A 22,178-nucleotide genomic window follows, 5' to 3' on the forward strand; every position below is an offset into this window, starting at 1 on the left:
TGTCGGCTGGAAATCAAGAGATGTCTCTCTCATTATTGTTTAAAAGGCCTCGAATAACGGCGTAGGGACATAATAAAAGCCTCTGGCCGTTTATACATTTACAATATTTAAAAACCAGGTCCTAAATTGGATGGGTATTTCCAATATAAGATATTTTCTCACAGGTATATTAAGTACCACTTAATATAATCTTTCTCGAACGGGTCGTTAAAAACCTCAGCGCTCACTTCTTGTTTACCCACACATAATAAACAAAATAACACTGTGACATAATTTCCTTTTATGTTTAGAACAGCGTTAAGTGTTATATCAATAAATGAAAGGTTTATACAAGAATAAGCCTTATTGTACAGATTTTACACTAGTCTATTGTATGCGGCTTCGTTAGGAAAAACAAAGTACTCAGTTTCCACGCTCTGATTATTGGATGTTGGCTCTAGACATCGTCTTTATCGGAATTGATCAGAAACTTTAATAGGAAATTCTCATATAAAAGTGGGCTCACAGACCTAATATTAAAGCCGGAAAATAACCACCTCAAAGCGCACTAATGATGTATGAGTTATATCATAGGAGATATGACCCTACCTTCACAACATATCTAACATGTATTTCTGGTTGCTGCCTAGTAGGCAGCGAGACTTGAAAATAGCAACAACGAAGATAACAATTAACTCACATAATATTAATTTAAATGTTTTGGATTCAAGAACACAAATTTTTTACCAAAAGTTTTTGCTGTTCATTTTAGATACAATAAATAGCCTATGTTTTCACGTTTCTCTTATATTCCTTAATATTTAAAGGAATAAACGCTAGTAGAAAGTTATCTATCTCCCAGTGTGGCGCTACACTGATAAATATACTTACATTCGTTATGTTATTGCGATTGATACAAATAAGATGGATACTTTTTTCTCATTTTTAATTAAAATATTTATAATAATGTTAAAATAGATGGCCAATCTTTATTCCCACAAAACCTTTCTTTATTTTTTATTGCATTAGATATCCGGATCGACCACACTACTGTTTTTTGTAAAACAATCGTCAAGAAGTGCTGACTGTAAGTTGTAATTGCATCAATAGCGCATATCGACCGTCAAGTAAGACCTTCCGTAATAATTATAGTCTTTGAAATATATTTTATATTCAAATATAGACAGTTTAGTTTGCAATGTACTCCTAATCCTAAAGTACTCCTAATAGTCTAGATATTCATTTTTTATCCAATTCAAACATTCTGTTATTTTGAAAAGAAATAACTGCGTTCAAAGATTTCCGATATTTTGCTTTCCCCGAGTGGGTTCGGTTTTTAATTGGTGTTTTCATTAAACATCATTTTAATTAAGTATGACTCGAATATAACCAAAGCTAAACTTTTCATTCACAAGAGGAAGGTAAAATTTTAAATATAATATACATATTATATGTATTACTTAGTAATTGCGGTGATTTTTCTGATTTCTTAGAACTTGAGCGTATCAATGTTGTCACATGTGTTTGTTTACTGTAAGAAGCGCAACATAATAAATTACAATAATTAAATTGTACAATAAGTGTTAGATTCTAGAAATATTTAGCGTAATCAGGTAAATAATTATTTATTTTTGCTTGCATTGAGATTATCTATATTAATTGAACTGCTTTTTTATAGCTTCATGGCATCCGTATACCCACTATCTCAAAGGACTATATAATGTTTAATGCCAGATGGCATTAGGTGTTAGATAATAAAACATATTTAAAATCGTCTCGATGCCATCAATGTTGGTGATTATTTATTTTAATAAGCCCGATGAGGAAAGATTTTTAATCGGCGTAAATAAACAGTGTGAAGATAAAACTTCATTGAACATTTTATATGCTTGGTACATTAATATATTCATTATGAATACTTAAAATGGTTGCACTTGGCAGTAAGTGCATTAAGTTTACTTTTCTTCTACCTCTACCTACAATTGACACAGCGGCTTGTCAAGGGTAAGCCTTTGTTCGCGGTGCGTCACATTATCTAGTCTGTGGATACAGATGGTTTTCATCTTGCTTGTGTCATCGGTATTAATATCATCCATAATTTGTTATACTTATATCAACAATGCTGACTATTGTGATAATAACAGAGGTACGTGTAGAGACGAGACCACACCGAGAGTCGATAAAAGATTGCCTGAATCAAACTTCATTTAAATATAATGAACAAAAACAGCTTCTTTTATTTTATATTGAGTAGTTAAATGACTACGAAGAGTATAAAGATTTATTAAGCAGTAAGAATGAAGACTAACTGTTCTTTGAGAGTATCGTCAGGCCTAATTGTAGGATCAAAAGGGGTCAAGTGTGTACATCGACAGGCGCCTTAGGGCCCACGTCATGCTGGGTTGTGAGGCAGTTTTAACAATGACAACATACTACAATTGGACATTTATTTTCATTATTTATTTTTGATATTTATGGTTGGTTGTTTGGTTGTGTTCATAGTAGGCTTGATTTAAGAGATTTCGAACCGAAGTTAAATTTGTTCGATACATTATTAACATAAACAGGAAATCATTTAATGATCACTATAATAAAAATTATAAGATCGCGAAGTACAGACATAGGAAATCCTAATAAGTCATGATTGTACTCAATGTTTTCCAGTTCAAGTAAGTGATTGTGAACGGAAGGTACTCTGTTGACTATTACTCATTTAAAACCACAGCTTGACGCGGCGATAGATTGTTGGAAACACAAGTATTACCGTGTATGCCTTTATAGAATGTTAATTACATAGATACCTATCTAATTTATGTGTTAAATGTTTGTTTTACTAAAAAAAAAACACAGAAACCCGACAGGATAGGCGTGAGAGGTGGTGATATTTAAGACACATTGACTATAAAGAGTTTAAATAGATAGACCTATAGATATTATATGAAAATAGATGGAACGGCTAAATCTGTGTACAAATATGTACTGATTAAGCCTTTCCATAAAGAGGAAAGAATTGTATCTTTTTGAAAGTCGTTAGTGTCACATTTAATTTTTACTTTTTTGTTAATTTTTTTCTACAAATTTACCAACATTCCTTGGTGGATTCTCAAATACCACTCCTATATTTTATTGAATGAGACCAAATTAACTTAATTGTTTTACATGTATAATAGACATTATCCATAGTACTATATATGTACATTTTATCTTTCGTATTATATTTATGCTCTGCCCTACTCCTCTCCTCTATCTAATTTCTCTCTGTACGTCTGGTTGTCTGGAATAAATCGCTATATAGCGATAAGACCGCCATTTGTTTATAATGTATCTATTAAGTATAGTATAGTATATTAAGGTTTTTATGATGTTTCAAGAGCAATAAAGAGTTAAATAATAAATAAATTAAAACAAAATTTAGTCGATCTGAGAATCTCCTACATTTTTGGAAAGTCGGTTGAAAATATCTACAGTAAAACTTGGTTAAGTGGGACCTGGATAAGTGAGAAACCTCCGTAACTGGAACTCATGCTGAGGTCCCAACACTTTGGCACTGAATTACCTCTGTTACGTTCTGGGACGAGGTAAACCTCTATATCTGGGATTTGTTCTTTTGATTTATCATCATAGTTACCTCTATAATTGAGACAGCGAGTAAATTTTATATGCATAAACCTCTGTAATTGAGATAACATTTTTTGTTTACTCATTCTTATTCTACCCACAAATTCCACACGTAATTCCAAGTACGTAAGTACAAATTTTGACCTTCAATTAGCTTCAGTTTTAGTTTCACTTTACTATCATACAAATGTTTATTTGAAAAATGTCAAAACGAAAGCTACAATCGTTATCATTACGTGAAAAACTGAAGTTAATATCCGTTTATGAAAGTGGGAAGATACGCGAAGAGACCTCTATTAATGGAACCCTCTGTAAATGAGACAGATATTTATTTATACCTGTATATCTGAGACACTGGGTAAGTGGAATACCTCTATAAGTGAAATGACATTGCAGGTCCCTTGATGTCTCACTTAACCAGGTTTCACTGTATATATTATTTATAAAAGCTTAATTGACCTTTCTGAAAAATAATGCACATAAATTTGGTAAACGCATATAATTTGGAAATTTGAATATTGGTGGCATGTTACACGAAACATGAGATCACCAGTATGACATTCGTTGCAGTTTTATAATAACCTTGTTTTACATAATCAAATTATTTTTGGGATTGAATCATGTACTAATAGTTATAATAGATATGAAATGATAATTATGTTATTTTAGAAATTGGTGCGGTGATGTTTGTAGAATAAGATACTGGATCTTCTTGTCTATTAGATGTTTCCGTGACCGGATACATGTATAAACATAGCATAACAAAATATAACGGTGATTTGTATACAAAATTATTTTAAATTCGCATCTTAAAGTAAACGTTACTATATTTTAAGTAATTGTTAGAATAGGCTTTCCAAACATCGAAGGTAGTAAAGATAGTGTCGCTGAGAGTGGTAAGTACAGATTACGTCGTGTCGTTGCCGACAGCGGCGGCGCCTCGTTTCTCGTCTTGTTTACGTCTAATTTTGGCGCGTGAGCGCCGCGTCGCCCGCCCCCGCGCCTCCCGCGCTCTTCCATTGAACACTACGCATGCGGTTATTTCGGCATGGCAAATAATAATGAAAACACGATTTTTGCTTAGAAATGTCATTTGAATACGAGAGCAATTAGGCGATGATGATTTTTATCCACCACCTCTTTCATGTTAATTGACATAGAGTAGTGGTAGGTAACATCAAAATAAGAAGGTGCGTTTGAAAGCCGTGAAAGTGTTCAGTACATTTAATGTTTTTCACCAGATTTTCGTAGATTATGTCTAATCGAAGGAGTGTGAATTTAATGCCGTAAAACACTGAAATGTAGTCGCTATTACAACATAAAAAATATAAAAATCTATCTAGTTATAAAATCTCATAATCCATCTACAGTATCTGACACTATATTTACGATTTTCAAAACAACACATCAATACATTAATCATTGTTCAACAGAGATGGGCGTCGTAGTTTAAAATTTAATTGTGTGCTCTCAAAGTGTATCCGCCGTGATTCGTTTTTCACCTCGTGCCGGAGTTAACGAGATCTTGTTGTGTGATGTTGCCGCAGCCTCAGGAGTCCGATACCTACAGCTTCTCGGAATCGGTCGAACGCTGGACCCGCGCCCCTCAATATTATTCCTGTATTGAACAGGATTTGTTTTGTGTTCACAAATTAAGCCGACCCTTACCGATTTTGTCGATAGGATTCATGACCAAATGTATAAAAATTATTTCTATATTAGAGCGGTTTCCTAGGTTCCTAGAACTACTCTTCAATATAATTGTCAACTATCTCTTAATGCTACATATTTCAGTTAAATGATTATTTTTTAATTTTGAACCCAACTCAAAAAGTAGGTATGATAAGTCATTTTTCACATTCACTATTAACACCGCTTTTAGTCGTTTTCAGTAATAATTTACAAAGGATTAAATTCATACATCAACATATCCTTGCGTTAAAGCCTGCCGATGCTATTGGTTTCTTTTTTGTACACCTGAGTTGTTACTAACAAAGGGCTTGCTTTTTTTATTTAACTCCTCCCCGGGTTTTGAATGTCATGATGCGTTCTTAGAAACCAATTTATTTCATTTTTTTGTTAAGTTTTGTACCTAGCTAAGTTGGATTTAAACTAGAAATTACTCGTCTAAATACGTGTAGAAAATAAATAGATGGAGGTTATGTTTTGCATTTGCATTGTATTATCGAATTTTTGTATTACCAAATTTGCCTTCGATTGCCACCTCTAGGCTCTTGCACTTCAAATGATATTTAAAACTGAATGTGACATTTTAAATCTTGGGACATAGGCCACGGCCCGCCTACTACTTACTTAATCGAGGTCTGATAATTGCTATTGAGTAAAACACTAGTTATTAATTAAAGAAATATATGCACGGTTATACCTTTCAATAAATTCAAATTGTCATCTTCTAGTTTACCGTAAGTTAGATATTGATTTCATGAAAGTATTTTCTGTTACAATTTATCATGAATAAATGTTGTTAAAAATAAAAAATTATGCAAGCGATAGTTTCCCACAGATAATTTAAACCATAAAGAAGAGACTCAAAAGTTCCTTACCTGTATAGACATTGCAATTCGCAACTATTTAGTATGATCAACAAGTATTTTGTTGTTTTTCCTGTTACAGTTAAGTAGGCGACTGCGCCTGTCATAAATATTTGTAGCCGATAATAGTAAGTAGGTATGCTATAATCCCAATGAGATACTCAATAGATAGACATTCAGATATACATAAACACCTTCGAATAATTTACCGTCGCTGTAGGATTATAATGTAGCTCCTTGAGACAGGTTGTCGGTGACGGCAAAAAGTACACCGACATCGAAACGAATATGCGGCGAGGTAATGATGATGGTGCGGGAGGAGGACCGAGCGGGGCAAAGCTTTTACCCACAGGAGAGAACGAGACGTGCATACAAACACTCGGGTCTAAAGTCCGTGGTCGCTATAGGACAGTAGCCTCGCTGTAGCATGTATTGCGATATACTTGAATGGCTTTAAACCAGTTGCTTCTTGGTACCAATGGTCCTGCCATCATAGGATATAACATATAACGCGCTTGGAATATTTAAATCTAATACCGTTGCTGATACTTTTTGAATGGTTCCAAAAAACTTCACCCAGTGAAAGGTACATATTATTATCGTTTAGAGATAAAAAGAAAAACTTGAGGCATCTCAACCTTTATGATATTATTTAAAATGATAATGAGGTGTTATTTGCTAATGTAAAAGCTTCGTTAATAAAGAATTAAATGAATCGTCGAGTATCGCATTGAAAAAGGTTGTTCTCGTGTGATAACTGTTTAGTTCCTGGCCAATTGTGAATCCGGTGCAATAGCAATGGGCAAGTGGTCGCAACTCGCAACTATTAGAACTTCCTGTGCTCTTGCTTCACAGTGAATGGGCGTTCTATCAACCTGACTAGTGGAAGCCATATGAATGAGTAGCGCGTAATGCACAATGAATTATTCGTGCCAGACCGGCTTCCGTTGGCGCCGGACACATGCTCCGTGTTCTGCCTTTTTCTGATTAACGTCTAATTATAGGGCACAGCTCTCCACATGATTCCCTATGACTCAGGCAGACGCAATAACAGCACAATACCGGTTGACTTATGAGTATTTATATATGGTTTTGCACTATTTTGGACACAGTGCTGTGGGTGTAAGTTTATGATTACAACTGTTATAACGGTTATGTGACGTAAATATAACAGAAGAAAATGCAAGTTTATAAAGAGGACAGACAAAGTAGTCAATAATGAATTGGCTATGATAAGAACGTCGCTATGTTTTCATTTGCAACAAGTACCAATCACAAAACAATAAATCTAATAATATCACAGTGTGTTAAAAATATATTAAAATACATCGAGGTAGGCAAAAATATTATCAATAGTAGATATTAAAATTAATATTTTAAACAACTTTATAAATGAAAACAATATATACAAGAAACAAATATCGTCGAAATTGTAAACAAAGCTATTAACATAATTTTTCACCTTTAAACGTACTAATAACTAAGTAAAATTAATAACGATCGTGAATAGCAGGAACCGTAGAAAATTTATATTAAGTTTGAATTATAGCTATTTTACGTACAATGACAACCACTAAACGACCTCTAAACCGGTCTTTAGTCTTTATTGATCTCAGACAAAAATCTTCGTTCTGTGAATTGCTTGTCAATTTAGATTTGATATGCAACGACCCGGATGCAGTCGATAGTGACCTGACACAAAGAAACAAAACGAAGGCACTACTATTATAATTTTTAGTAAGCTAGAAATCAATCGAGAATAACAAGGTACAATAATTATCTCATGAATGATGTAAATGGACGTAGTTACCAACATGTTGTGTTAAACCTTTCACTACAATGTGACTTCAAAGGTTTATTATACTTTGTAAGTTGTAATTTCCAGGATACGGTATACGGTATTTAATTTAAAAATACTGGATAATTTATAAGTTCCTTACACTATATTTTCGTAGCTTGTGTAATCAGTGTTTAAAATTTAGTTAGGATTGAAAGTCGTAATTTCGTCACGATAAGGCGGGCGTTATCTCTGTACTTTCTAAAGTTAGATGAAAAAAACATGTTGTTAACCTCTGGCAGCGAGCGGCAGACCACCTAGCCGCAAGGCCGACTGCTTCGTTCGCTCTTACCTTTGCGCGTTGGCCTATACACACGAACAGCTTTTACACTATCAATAATGAAACAATATCTCGATTGTTTTATTTATTATTTGACTATTTATGTTTTTATGATTGTAGTGTAGTATCTTTTAAATCTTTAATTGCATGTGTCAAGATGAGGTATGATTTTTTAATAAAAATCCGCTTAAAGGAAACTTGCAAAACGACTTTTACCTGTGCTTATTATTTGACTACTTTCCTTTCCTAATTAGGACTTTGACTTCGTTGATTGTAAAAAAAAGTGCATAGGTACTTATGAATGTTACAGCGAATCATGTTAAATGTAATTTGATAAAGGTGCTTATTTAGGTTACCTAATTATTATAAAGTTTTCATATGGTTATTATAATGAGTGCATTAAATATGTAATCTATACATAAAGTTGTTGAAATGAAAAATGAACGTTAGTTCAGATGAAACAGTAGATCCCATAATAAAATCATCGGCCGGAAGTCGATGCGTCATTCGGACGTTTTCGTCCAATTCTGTTTGTGTGGTTGTAAGCGTGCAAATGTGTAGGTAGACAATATACACACAAATAGTTTTTGTTGCCCATTTTCAATTTCTAAATACCGTTACTGTGCTAAAGTCATGAGTATCAGGTTGTATTACTTTCCACTATGATCGTGAACGTAAGTTAATGAAGTCCTCATTATTATATAGTTTCTTGTGTACACAGTTTCATATAGGGTTACTGATTACATATGTGTGCGTTTATTTACGTACGCGAGCGCCGACTCGTCCGAGATTCAAATTTAGAACGCCGACTCCGCCATGTTGTTCTCGGCGAAAAACCTATGATCCATCTTACTTTTAAGCTGTGGAAGTGACAAAAATTATTTCACAATAAATGTATTGATTTATAAAATTCTCAAGAATTAATGTTGTTGAGTTTATAATAATGGAGCACAGGTACTCGACAAAAATGCCATTTAGGTAAGCATCTTGATCGATCGTACATAAGTCTAGGACAATAAAAACGTGTGTTTATATAAGCGGACTAAATTTAAATTTCGGTTAACAGAAGTATATTTAGTTGATCTGTTATGCGTATTCGTCTGAATGAATGAGTCATACTCAGATTTGACTCATTTAACAAAACAGATTGTTTTAGGCAATACTTATACCAAATTCTATTGAAGTTTTTTTTGCAGAGTTTGCTTTTTCGTTAGAATGCGTTTACCTAGTCAGAACTAATAAATGCCTTTGTTAAAACTAGAATTCACTAATAATCAAATATTAAAAATAATAAATAATTAATCATAGTTAAAATCGGATATTAGTTAAAATTTTATATAGATTATTAAATGCTAGAATCCATAAATATATTTTATTTATACCTTTTGTTTTCCTTTATACCTATTACAACATACAAGTTAGTCTTAAAATATGTTAGAGATGAATGAAGCGATGACTGTTATAGCTTACAAAGCACTGCATGAACTGAGCGAGCGAAGCGAGCGTGCCGCTGTAGCGACCGGTTAATGCAAGAATCGACTTAGGGCGTTTCCCACTCAAACAGAAACCAATATAGAGCCAAAAATGCCCAAGAAAAAGCAGTTTTAAATGACTCGCAAAGTCATTAAAAACGCGTTTTGACAACATATAGAATTAACTAATGGTCAATTTGTATATGTAAATTCAATTTGTTCATTACATATTTCCAGCTTTTACAATTAGTTTTAGTTACAATTAATTCTCCCTAGGGAAAACACGTTGCAATGAAAAATATGTTTAAATTGTAACATACAATTGTGATACACTTAAAAGTAATAATCTGTTTTATGCAATGGCAACAGCTTTGAAACGTTTTTTATAAATTTTTTAAAATTTTTTGATCGCTCTTTTATTCGAATAGACACTTTTTCGATAAATCTTAATGCATTTATCTATTTCTCGTTAACAACAAAAATATATAACGTCTTTTGCTGTAAAAAAATTATTTATGATCTTAAATTTAGTGTTAATACTTTTTACTCGGAACCGTTGGACCTCATGATATTGGCTTATTTAAACAAATATAAATTTGTATAGGAACTACAACCTACATTATATATTATCAAAGATATTATGTTTATCATAACCGTAAACGTCGTTTTATAAGGCCATTACTTAACTGCTTCTTGTCCTGATTAGTTTGTTTTCCGGGGTCCGTATTAACGTACAACGGCGCTCACGCAATTCAAACGATTACGTAATCAATCTCAAAGAGTTACTGCGTTGTTTCGAGGTTATGGCTGTACAATACATCTCGTCTGTAGTGTTCATACGAGTGTAAAAGCAGGAAAATTATATCATGTTCAACGAGGATGTGCGTCCGACATGACGTGCATCCGCCGCCTGCCAGTGCCATCTTAGGAGAAATCCGCACCAGAACTGGTGCACTTTTTCTACTCAATCGTTTCCTTGTACTCGAATTATTTTTTCAGCATCATCTTGAGTAAAACGCTAAAATCCCAGGTTCTTTCACGCTAAGCTTAGAACATTTATATAAGAAGTTTATTCAATAATTGTTCTTGTTTTAATAGAGTCGATAAATTTCGGGGATTTTTTAAACAGCGAGAGAGAAGCGTTGGTTAAACTATAATTTTAACGGTAGTTAATTTACAAAATGTGATAATATTAATTTGTATAATGTCTGAAAGCTTAAAAGAAACGCACAAAGCCGCTAGTGACTCTACTTACCTGTATCTGTGCTATCGAGAAAATGCAACAGTATGTTGTGTAAGAGTGGAAGGCCTTCGCAAGAGAAAGATATTCTGTTTCTCAATGCTCGTTGTCATCTAGTGATTGTTCACTGTGCCTATTTATATTTAAATATTTGCCTGTATGATATGCAATAAGCAGAGCTTTTGTGCTTGTCATATATACTATGTTATTATATTATTATTATATAATAACATAGTATATATTACTTACTTATATATTATATTACTGACTTAGGATAGGCATATAAATAGGTATAATTATTTTATATTCTTCTTTTTTACTGTGATATCGTAAACGGTACATGTATTTTAAGAATATACAATTACTAGCTGCGCCCCGCAGTTTCGACCGCGTAAATCTGTATCCCGTAGGAATGGCGGGATAAAAAGTTCCCTATGTGTTATTCCAGTTGTCTAGCTATCAACATACCAAATTTTATTGCAATCGGTTAAGTAGTTTTTGCGTGAAAGAGTAACAAACATACTCATATGCACATATCCGTCCTTACAAACTTTCGCATTTATCATTGAAGTAGGTTGCAATCTTATTGCAATGATAGACCCATATTAAAAACATTTTATTTTACCTACTCAGAATAATTTAATACAAGAAATTATCAGTCATATTCATCTCGCTAATCCGAATGCGTTTTTACATTCGCTTGTTGACTCGATTACCTGCAATACTACGAAGATAATTACGTGTACATGGGGTGTTGATGAATAATGTGATTGTGTACAAACATGATGTGCGGGTGCGCAGCTTGTATAACAGTTCGGTGTTATGCAACTTGAGTCGCTTTGCCGGCAACTGCAGGCTGAGGTGTAATTACATGCCAACACGCCCCGCGCCACCCTTCACACCGCCACCCGCGCTACCTGTGTCACGTGACTCCCTATTCGCTGGATTAACTGACGACTTTCGTATTAATTATACCTTGAGAAACTGTACTCGCATTTGAGGCGTTCTCTCGATGAAGGCTTGAGTCGCAGCGCACCTATGTTCTGTGTGTTTCGTTATGATAAGATTTGCCTGGTTGTCGAACATGCGTTGTGTGCCTGATACGTTAGGAAGCTTAGAATATGATATTAGCATATGAAAATATTATCTAATAATCGCTACACGTGAGTAGTAAAGGGACAAAAAATATAAATATGGTTTCCTTGAACGTAGACAATAAATTTACGTAATTGAAGAAGCTAGTAGTAATCCAAACAGTGGGCCCCTTGTGTGTACTTTCCGAAATTGTATGTCTTACGTCTAAAATATAGTAATATCTTTTTTTGGTGTGTATTTAAATACGTTTCCAAAATTAAATACTTCTTCCAAAAGGTAATCAGCCATAATTTTCTAGTAATTTTAAATGTGCCTTAGCCTATATATGCTAGTGAAAATTTTGTAAAATTGATTCAATTGTTTCGCAGTTTAACCTGAACAATTAATCGATAGAAAGACAAAAACTTAAATAATCTCTTTATATATATTATATAAACTTTTTTTATCACTTTCCCTTTTACTATCTGTACTAATGTAATCCTATCCTACTACCTTCCTACTATCATACTAATATTATAAATGCGAAAGTTGTGTGTATGTTTGTTACTCTTTCACGCAAAAACTACTGAACCGATTGCAATAAAATGACGTATATAGACAGGTGGCAACTGGAATAACATATAGGCAACTTTTTATCCCGATATTCCTACGGAATTCAGACTTCCGCGAGCGAAACGGCGGGGCGCAGCTAGTATCTCTATATATATATATAAAATTTCCGTGTCGCAATGTTAGTTACCATACTTCTGGCAATCACCAGTGCCATACATAGCACAATTTTTTCATACTACTAGGATATATACATTTAATATTTTTCACTACATTAATTGACGAAGTTGTTCACCAGTTCACCTCCGGAATAAAAACCAAATTAATTGTACCCTTATTGGCATACCTGTTTGTTCTTATATTCACTGCTTCTCACAAGTCAAATATCAACTTTTAGATATTGCCTAAAGTTGTTGTAATATTCACCATCTGGCAACTCGTCTGGTAGAATGCTTGAAAATATGTAGTTTGCGAGGCAGGTTCAGTATTTGCTGGATAAACGAAGAAATACAGTTTTAAAATAAACATTATTAACCCCAAAATGTACATAAACATAGTCGCCTAAATATCTGGGCCGGATTGATACATTAACCCGTATTTAAAACGTGAGTAAATAGCTTCTGATAGGAAAACATATTCGTACAATGGTCTATGAAAAGGGTTTGTCATAAAAAGTTTGGTGGATACAGCAGGTGCGCAGCTTCAGGTAGCGACAGCAGCAGCTGATAGCTAGGCCAAGTTCATTACCGTTCCGTGCAAATCGATTTATTGTGGTCATGCTCCATCAGCTTTCCAATATGCCTTTTCCTTATCTTTCATTTTTCTAAGCGTCTACTTCTTTCTTATCGCTGCACCACAAAATATAATATCGTTGTATAATATACTTCATTTTAGAACATTCTATATGTATTCAAGAATGATTGTTAATTTTGTGTTTTTTTAATTAGAAACTCGATTATGAATGAATGATTATTATTTCGATTGAATATATATTCATTAATATAACTATGGACCTAACAGACCTTAAATAGTATATTCTGATGTGTAAAAGTTGCAACGAACGGAACTTGCTAGTATTAACAAAATTATTAAATGCTTGTCTACTTCACAATCTACCATTAGGAAACTATTTCTCATTAAATTATTTATTATATTCGTAAAAAAAAAAAAATTAATATGAGACTTACTACATCCAATAAAAATATGGCCGATGTAACAATTGCTGTCTGCAAAGATAATAATTGTAAAAGTCAACACGGTGACCAGTCACTTTTGTGTAATTAACGTCTAATACATAGATACCATAAAAATAACACTCTTAGTGAGCGTATTTCTCACGAAAATATATATAAACTTTTTATCGCCAAGACTCGCTAAGTGATTTAAGTATAAAGAAAGTAAAAGAGCCATTCATCGAGTGTAGAGACTGCTTATTCACTAGGTCACACACGTCGCGTGTCCGGTTTCCTACAAATTGGTCACATCGACCGCTAAGTAGGAAGATTCGACTCGTACGAAGTATGTCCGAGGTCTGTTGCCTGTCTGTTACCAACTGCGATGATTTATTCCGCGGTTTCGAGACCTTGCAAGTGTTAAACGACAAATGTGTTTTCGAAGATTTTTAATGAGTTACGAGCTACTTGACGTAAAAGTAAAAGTTGCGGTCGTAATGATTTCTTTTTACAGCAGTTGTTTTAAAATTAACTATAATACGGATTTCGTAACCGTAATTTACTTCTGGGAATTTTAATATAACACCAAATATCTTTCCTTTCAATTTTTCCCAACTATTTAAACGTTTGTTTGTCCACAAAAAGCAAAATGTCACGATCAGATGCGAATTGCTATTAATCCTCGGGTGACTGCGTACTTATTGGTCACAAATAAATTGTTAACTTTATAATTATTTGTTTACAGTCACATAACAAAGACGACAACATGGGAAGACCCGCGCAAGACCCTCGCAGCACAAACAGTCGCTGGCGGAGTGCAGCATCAAAGCGCCGAAGCTTTACTCACACAATCGGCAACAGCACAGACCCTTGCTACTGCCACAGCAGGTATTAAACATTATATAATTTCATGTCAATGCCATTTCTTACAGGAATAAGAGTTTTGGAATACTAGTGTACTGTACTTTCCATGATATAGGTATCTTAATATAGCTTTTCTAAATTTACTACCGATGTGTTAATGATATCACTTCTCGCGGCCTTAGTGATAAAAGCAAAAAGATAACTAATCGGTTATTGCCTACCAAGCAAGCGAGTCTCTTTTGATTTTATCTCCACGTGATCTAATTGGCTTCGGAACAGTGTTTAAAATTATCATGGAACTAAAATAAAAACAAGTAAATAACCCAAATTCTAAAACTGATTTTATGACGGGAATTAACGTGTTGTTTCCGTCGTTCGATGCGAGACGAGCGTTGAAAGGTGCTCAGAGAATACATTGGTGTTTCGGCGCCGGCGGCCCTGGCGCCCGCCGGCTTGCGACATCCGTGCGGAGACATGATCTGTGCGTTACCTTACTCAAAGGTTACATGGTAATGAGAGAGGAGAGAGGAGATCTATCAGCCATATCGCGCTAAATATTTTTCTTGAACAAAGTAAGATTTGGATTGAGTAGTATATCTATTTGCACCGGTATGAAGATGAACACTAAGATTCATCTCAGTAACATTTTCGTTAAAATAATAAGAATTCCTTTTAATTTACAGTAAGAAATCGTATTCGCAATGGTATTAAGTTCTAGTTAAACTAAAAGAAGTTGTGTATGTGTCGTGGTTTAGTTTGGACTTTCTAAGTAGGTACATTGTTATTACTTTTCCTAAAAGATGTTTCAAAATAAACAAAAATACATTTATTTTAGGCGCTCGCGGACACGCATAAGTCTATGAATAGAAACTTTTTAATATCTTTAAATTTAAAAGAACTGTAAATTTGTAGTTTATTTTTATATTGATAGTCCTTCGTTACCGTTGATATACGAGTGCTAGGCGAAGTCCAATTCGACCGGAGTCACGTCGGTTTTATTTATGCTTTGTGTCTCAAATGATTTCTTCAATACGTGCCCTTCTCACGTTCTCCGCTTCTGCCATCTCCCTTGTTATTTAACATAAATCAGAGCAAGTGTCAGGCTTGTAGACAAATCACTCTTATCGCCGTCTCATTGCAGACGCAAACAAATATTAACCATGCAGTGTACGTAGATTACCTGGGCTGACATACGAATAATGTTTTTATAGCGCATTCCTTGTTTTAATCTGATGTCGCGATAACATATTACCTTTCATACAAAATAGCTTTCTCATGAACCATTGCATATTTGTATTATGAGCTATTTTGTAAAGAATCCTATCAAATTACACGTAAAGACATTGTTAATGAAATATTTTATAAAACTGTTTCAATTCATTAAAATTGGTTTGTTCCTTTTATATGTTAATGAATAAATCATTCAAATATTTAATATTAATTAGTTAGCGATAACCTGTAAATAATATATAATTGATAATGACCTCTAAATTGCGTAATTAGTTTAGTGCAATGTTAGTTAACAATTAGCTGTGTAATAAAATTCTATATGTGCTTTATATTACGCTATAATGCAACGATATTTTTAATAAATAAATAAAGAATGTTTTTATTATGTCATGTTAATGTGATAATATTAATCTACTATGTCATGGTATATATACTACATATATTAAATAACGTCAATAGCTATTATAATTTTATTTAGTACAAAATTTTGAGGAAGGCAAAATAATTAATTAACAAGGCGTATTTCCCCGTACGACAATTTATAGCATTGCATTTATATATTATATTATGTATGACGTTAAAAACCATACTTTCAAAAACATAATAATAGTTGTTTTCCCTTTGAATTAGATAGGTACATTATAAAAATAACGCATGAAATTAGTATTTAATAAATTTGATATTATTAATAAATATAAAAATAGTATTTAAACAGTGTACAATTAAATTTATAATGATTTTAAAATACTTGCTAGGTAAAATTAAAGATCAATGAAAAACGCATTTATCGCGCTATGTTAAACACTTCATAATCGTATTTTCTAGATTCGCCAATACTGTCGAGTCATGTTGATTCCAATTAATAGAAACGTTATTGTTGTATAGCGTCCGTTGTTCATGAATGACCACTTTTTGTTACGTGTGTTGTACATATATAAAATCTGAAAGAAAGATGAATGTATGAACGGGTGTGAGGTAAGGCACATCTGCTACTAGCGGTGATTCATGTTAGTTCTCTATATAAACGAAGCGGAGCGGGCGTAGCGCAGAATCAAATAGACGAAAATGAGCGATGTTTATACACATCTAACATAAAGCACAAACCGACATGGCATGGCATATTGGCATGTATTCAATTGATCACATAAACTACCCGTATTTTCGGGCCTTTCGTTGAGCAATATTGTCTCCTACACACTTTCCGAGGAAATGAGATTAGCATGTTGATGCCGCTGGCGTGAGTTTTGCGCCGTAATTTTCTTGGAACGAGTATGATGACCTTCCCGATCCCAACTTGATTCAGAATCACGTGTGCGTACATTCAATTCATAATTTACTGCTGGCTTGCAACTAGTCGCTGTTGAGAAATTCAAACGTCGTAGCTGAAACTGTTTATTTGGAAATTTTATTAACTGGAGGCATTTGATGATTTCAGCAGCGAAGAGTACAAGTAGCACCGCCACAACCGACCCTCTAGGACCGCTGCCGGATGGTTGGGAGCAAGCGACGACGCCGGAGGGGGAGATATATTTTATAAATCACGCCGCTCGCACAACGTCTTGGTTCGATCCTAGAATACGTAAGTTGTTCGAATGGCATCTCATAGGTGAATAGTGTGATACATTCCAGCTGGTGTTAACGATTGTTTTCGTTATTTCAGCACAACATTTGCAGCGCACGCCGGCGGCGAACGCTGGGGCGGCGGGCGGCGGGTGGGCGAACGCATCGGTGCAAGCTTGCCAACAGAAACTGCGTCTGCAGTCATTACAGCTCGAGCGTGAACGACTGAAACAACGCCAGCAGGAGATACGGCTCCAGGTTTGTACTTTCCTTACATTTGCTTTGAAGATATATCGAACAGTTTTAAGAAATTTCTTGTGTTTGTGAAAATTGTTTATTGAAACGCTTATTGATATTCAGAATGTTATTTTTAAATAGTTGTAACATTAATTTTCAATAATGCAAAAAGTTACTCCAGTCGATTGTATTCCTGAATAGCAAACAAAATTGTGTAAAATTCTGTTTACATACGAATATTATATTTTTAAAACAATATATAAACCGTACTACTCCGCCTTCTCCTACTACTTACAAATTACAGCAAACTCTCCTTATTACCACAACTATCAACCATAATCCATCTTCTATATTCCTATTATATTAAAAAAACGTGTCACACTTCCAGCAAGAATTAATGGCGCGGCAATCATCATCCATCGTTTCTTCGCTCGCCAATAGTACTGGGGCAGCCACTACCGACCTGTCCCTGGACCCGTTCCTCCCTGGGCTCAACGACCACCAGCGCCAGGAGTCAGCGGACAGTGGGCTGGGCATGGCCGTCTCGCAATCCTACTCGATGCCGCACACACCTGAGGGTTTCCTGGGCATGGACGACCGTATGGACTGCACCAGCGAGGCGGGAGCCAATCTTGATACTGCGGACATAACACTAGGCGATACTGATGACCTGGTGCGTTAATTTATTATTTCTCGGCTCATATAACGTTTTGTACGGCAGAAACAAAGACAGTTAAAGATTTTTATAACTTAAATATGGGTAAACTGTTCACAAATTTTTCTACAAGATTTTGCGATTTCCACAACGTGCATAGTAGACGTTAACATAAATCCACCATACTAACACTAGAAACTTACATTTTAAAAAATCTCAAGTGATAATAGGAGGAGAGGTGGTTGAATCAAATTTCACCAGAGCTTGGTTCAACCACCTCTCCCTGGGCGCTAAAACAATTTCACAAAACTAGTCATTAATGGACGCCTTATTAGATAGTTCTGGCGCCTTATGAGCATCAGCAGTGAGAATGTTATAAATACTTTACTTTTACAAAAATACAAACATCAAACAAATGCATACTTAATTTATTGTTTCGACTTTGGAAAATCATTGGCACAATATTAGCTTCTCAATACATATTCGATGTTTTCCTGTAAGTGCTGTAATGAATTCACAAAATATTCATAAAATCATCATGACGTTATATTATTATATCAAAATAATGTGTTAAATATATAAAACGATAATATAATTTGTAAATAACTTATTAACCGTTCCATTTCAGTTGGGGGAATTTACAAATGATATATTATTAGACGACGTGCAGTCTTTGATAAACTCGACACCAAACAAACCGGACAACGTGCTGACATGGCTGTAAACTGCAGTCGATGACGACTGCTAAACGTACAATGCTCACAAACTTATTGCGTATAGCGTACTTAGCTGCAGGCTACTAATAGAGTTCATGTCAAAATACCAAGTATCTATCAATCAAAAGTGACAATCTATGTGTGACGTGGAAGTTATGATTTCGTGTGATTTATTGGTAATACATTCATTGAAGCGAATATCTTTAATATGTAATTTTTTTTTTAATTTCTAGATTAACGAAATTCATTTAGCTACCTATCTAATAATTTTTTGTTAAAAATCCTAATATATCAATATAATCATGTGAAATTATAGATAATTGTTTCAGTTGTAAAATCTCTGCATTTATTGGAAAGAGATGGAAACTTCTTAATACCTACATATTCTATTCAATTAATGTATTACGTAACCTATTGAATTGTGTATCAGATAAAAGTAGTTTCAGATATCCTATATTTTAACGGCTCATATTTAAAGGCCTAATAGAAAGAATTGCATTCGTTTCAAAAATGGAAAAACGATATCAATCCATTTTAAACATAATCTTGGAGTTGCATGTTTGTTCTGAATTATAAGACTAAGAATATAGTATTAAAATATTTTAGCCACTACTGTATTGGATGGCTAGTCATTTGTAAATACTAATTGAGGTACTCCTCTATGCCAACATAAATCAAAAAATGAAGCGGTTGTTGCATTACCTCCTTTCCTTGTTGAAAGGAGCAATATTGCATTATATTATCTCGCAAGCTAGGTTTTCTTTATTCTTACCGATGGAGACTATCGGAAAGCCTATTCTTCGAATAGACTAATATGTAGTTTTGTCAATATTGACGATTATACAATATAACTTTATCGATGAAACTTTGATTGTGATAACATCTCGACGTAACAGTGCCTTATTGTGCCTTTATAAAATGTATTTATTGTGTTATTATTAAGGTAATAATAAAGATATATTTCTACAAATGTTTACCGAACGATCTACATCGATTCATGTATTGTTTGGACAGATTAAAACTACTTATGTACTGTATGTGTTGTAGTAACGTTTTTTTGTCTACTTACACCGTCCTTGTGTATTTTTCGAGATTATGATTTAGATTAGTTTATCGTGACGTAGTTAGATATTTTGGCAACTATTAAGTTAATAAATAATGTTTAGTCCGAAGTGGACTAGGTATTTGTATCTTACGCGTGTTTGAGAGGGTGCCGCTAGGTTACTATAACATAGAGAATAGAGAGGAATTGTTTAACTGAACGTGATCTGTCGAGCACGTGCTTCTGCCTTGTTTGAATGCCGAAACGTTTGCATACTTCTATGAAAGTGCAATATCGAAGTAGGTCAATTATATTTACGACTATTCACTGGCTATTTTTGTGGCTACATAGTCAACTCATTTTATTTAAAAATAACTCATTGGCTTAACAAAACACTTCAAAATTACGTTTAGCCCACCTAGTCTCTAGAGTTTGTATGAATTCAGTAATATTAAAATTAGGTCTTTATTTTAAAAATGCTACATTGAAAACTTTGCCATATTAGTAAATGTACTTTATTCTTGTAAGACTTAAATGTAATCTTCATTTATGATAAAATAGTGTTTAAATAGCAACTGTGTAACTATTATGATTAGTTGTAACGGTGCTGGGTTTATTATACATTTTATTTTGTATTCTGTAGATGTCTTCGTTGTACTTTATTTTGTATTTGTTGTGTATTAATTTTTATATCTCGTAAGTAATGATGCTTCTTATATTGTTCGGTTCATTATTCTATACTTTTGCTTCTTTCCTCGTACCTAGGGTTTTAGATTGTAATGAAGTGACTTCAGTGTCGTTGAATGTTTATAGCTATGGCTGCGTTATAAGGTATTTTTTAAGAGACATAACAATGCACTACAGTGTATAGCCAATAGCGAAAACTTAGTAGGAATTTGCGTAATGGAGTATTAATCTCGTTTAAGTTAACAAATTGCAAAAATGTGCATGTTGTGTATTATTATAGCAGTGCGCACAAAACCTTTCTTTCGTATCTTACTAATTTTTTTTAATACTTATTTCATTTCATCGCTGCAGATTTCTTTTGTACAGTTATCGACAACCGAATAAAAAATCTGTTTTCTTAAAGGTCATTAGTCCTACTAGGTTGTCGCTACTTCGATAAAACTAAAAGAGACATTCCATGTTGCTTACCGTCTGTGCGTCGCTGGTGCCGCGTCATATAGCGTGCTTCTGGCTTTTAAAAGAATAATATTCGGAACAATATTTCAAGTGAACTATATGATTTATTTCTAAGTATAGTCTTTAATTATTTTACAAACATATCTTTTCAGTCTGACAACACATGCAAGTTTTCTCTGTAGTGTATATAACATAACATATATCAGTGTTATAACAATGAAATTATATCTAATATCATTTGCTAACCATTTTCAATAATTTCATTGTATATAATTTGAAATTCTGATATGAATTAAATAAATATTTGTTTAAATATATCCATTGTTATTTTTATTTCTTCCAACTTATAGTTCCATTTTTAAATGTTTCTGAAAAAAAATTAACTCTTTTAAAACAAATCTACCATGTTTACATTCTATATAAAATAATACAGAAGGTATTTACTGAAGCAATATTCAATGATATTTTTTTAACATGCTCTATTATTCCATGCACTAATATTAGGTAGATATTAATTGTATGCGCAGGTACCTCCCTTAAAGATGTGTAGTAAATACATAAAGATATCAATGGAACATAACAAGTAACTTTATTAAAAAAAACTAAAATTGTCCATTCATACAAATTAAATTCATCTTTAGTCATAATATACTCCATATTATGAAGTCGTAATCAGTGTATTAAGAACCAAAAATTTTTATGGTAAATGAATAGACAAAATCTATATACATTTAAATAAACTAGCTGGCCCGGCGAACTTCGCAACGCCAAAAACATTTAGTTTGAAACATTTACCTTTTTTATCTTTTAAACCTTCATTGAACTACAATGAATAAATCGAAACTAAAATTATCAATATCGGCTCCGCCTTCTCGAATTTTAGCGAGACTAGCGAACAGCAATTTATTTTTATAGATATAGATGTGTCCCCCCACTA

At 33.6% G+C, this 22,178-nt stretch overlaps 2 protein-coding genes across 4 annotated transcripts in view; both read left to right on the plus strand.

Moving 5' to 3' along the window:
- LOC119829564 (transcriptional coactivator yorkie) overlaps positions 1 to 21,372 on the plus strand; it is a 30,723-nt gene extending 9,351 nt beyond the window's left edge. Inside the window, exons 2-6 of one of the 3 annotated variants that reach the window (XM_038352134.1) lie at positions 14,540 to 14,682; positions 17,327 to 17,467; positions 17,549 to 17,706; positions 18,074 to 18,358; positions 18,969 to 21,372. In XM_038352134.1, the coding sequence (XP_038208062.1) occupies positions 14,540 to 14,682; positions 17,327 to 17,467; positions 17,549 to 17,706; positions 18,074 to 18,358; positions 18,969 to 19,064 (823 nt within the window). In that variant the 3' untranslated portion in view covers positions 19,065 to 21,372. Of the gene's footprint in view, positions 1 to 14,539; positions 14,683 to 17,323; positions 17,468 to 17,548; positions 17,707 to 18,073; positions 18,359 to 18,968 lie in introns of all 3 variants that reach the window. The other 2 variants (XM_038352133.1, XM_038352135.1) reach the window with 2 other exon arrangements.
- Positions 21,373 to 21,783: 411 nt separating this feature from the next.
- The window catches only part of LOC119829344 (WW domain-containing transcription regulator protein 1-like), a 2,941-nt gene continuing 2,546 nt past the window's right edge, over positions 21,784 to 22,178 (plus strand). The window contains exon 1 of the mRNA XM_038351814.1: positions 21,784 to 21,790. Within this exon, the coding sequence (XP_038207742.1) occupies positions 21,784 to 21,790 (7 nt within the window). The remainder of the gene's footprint in view (positions 21,791 to 22,178) is intronic.

Source organism: Zerene cesonia, chromosome 10 (genome assembly GCF_012273895.1).
Source record: "Zerene cesonia ecotype Mississippi chromosome 10, Zerene_cesonia_1.1, whole genome shotgun sequence".
Taxonomy (NCBI): Eukaryota; Metazoa; Arthropoda; class Insecta; order Lepidoptera; family Pieridae; genus Zerene; species Zerene cesonia.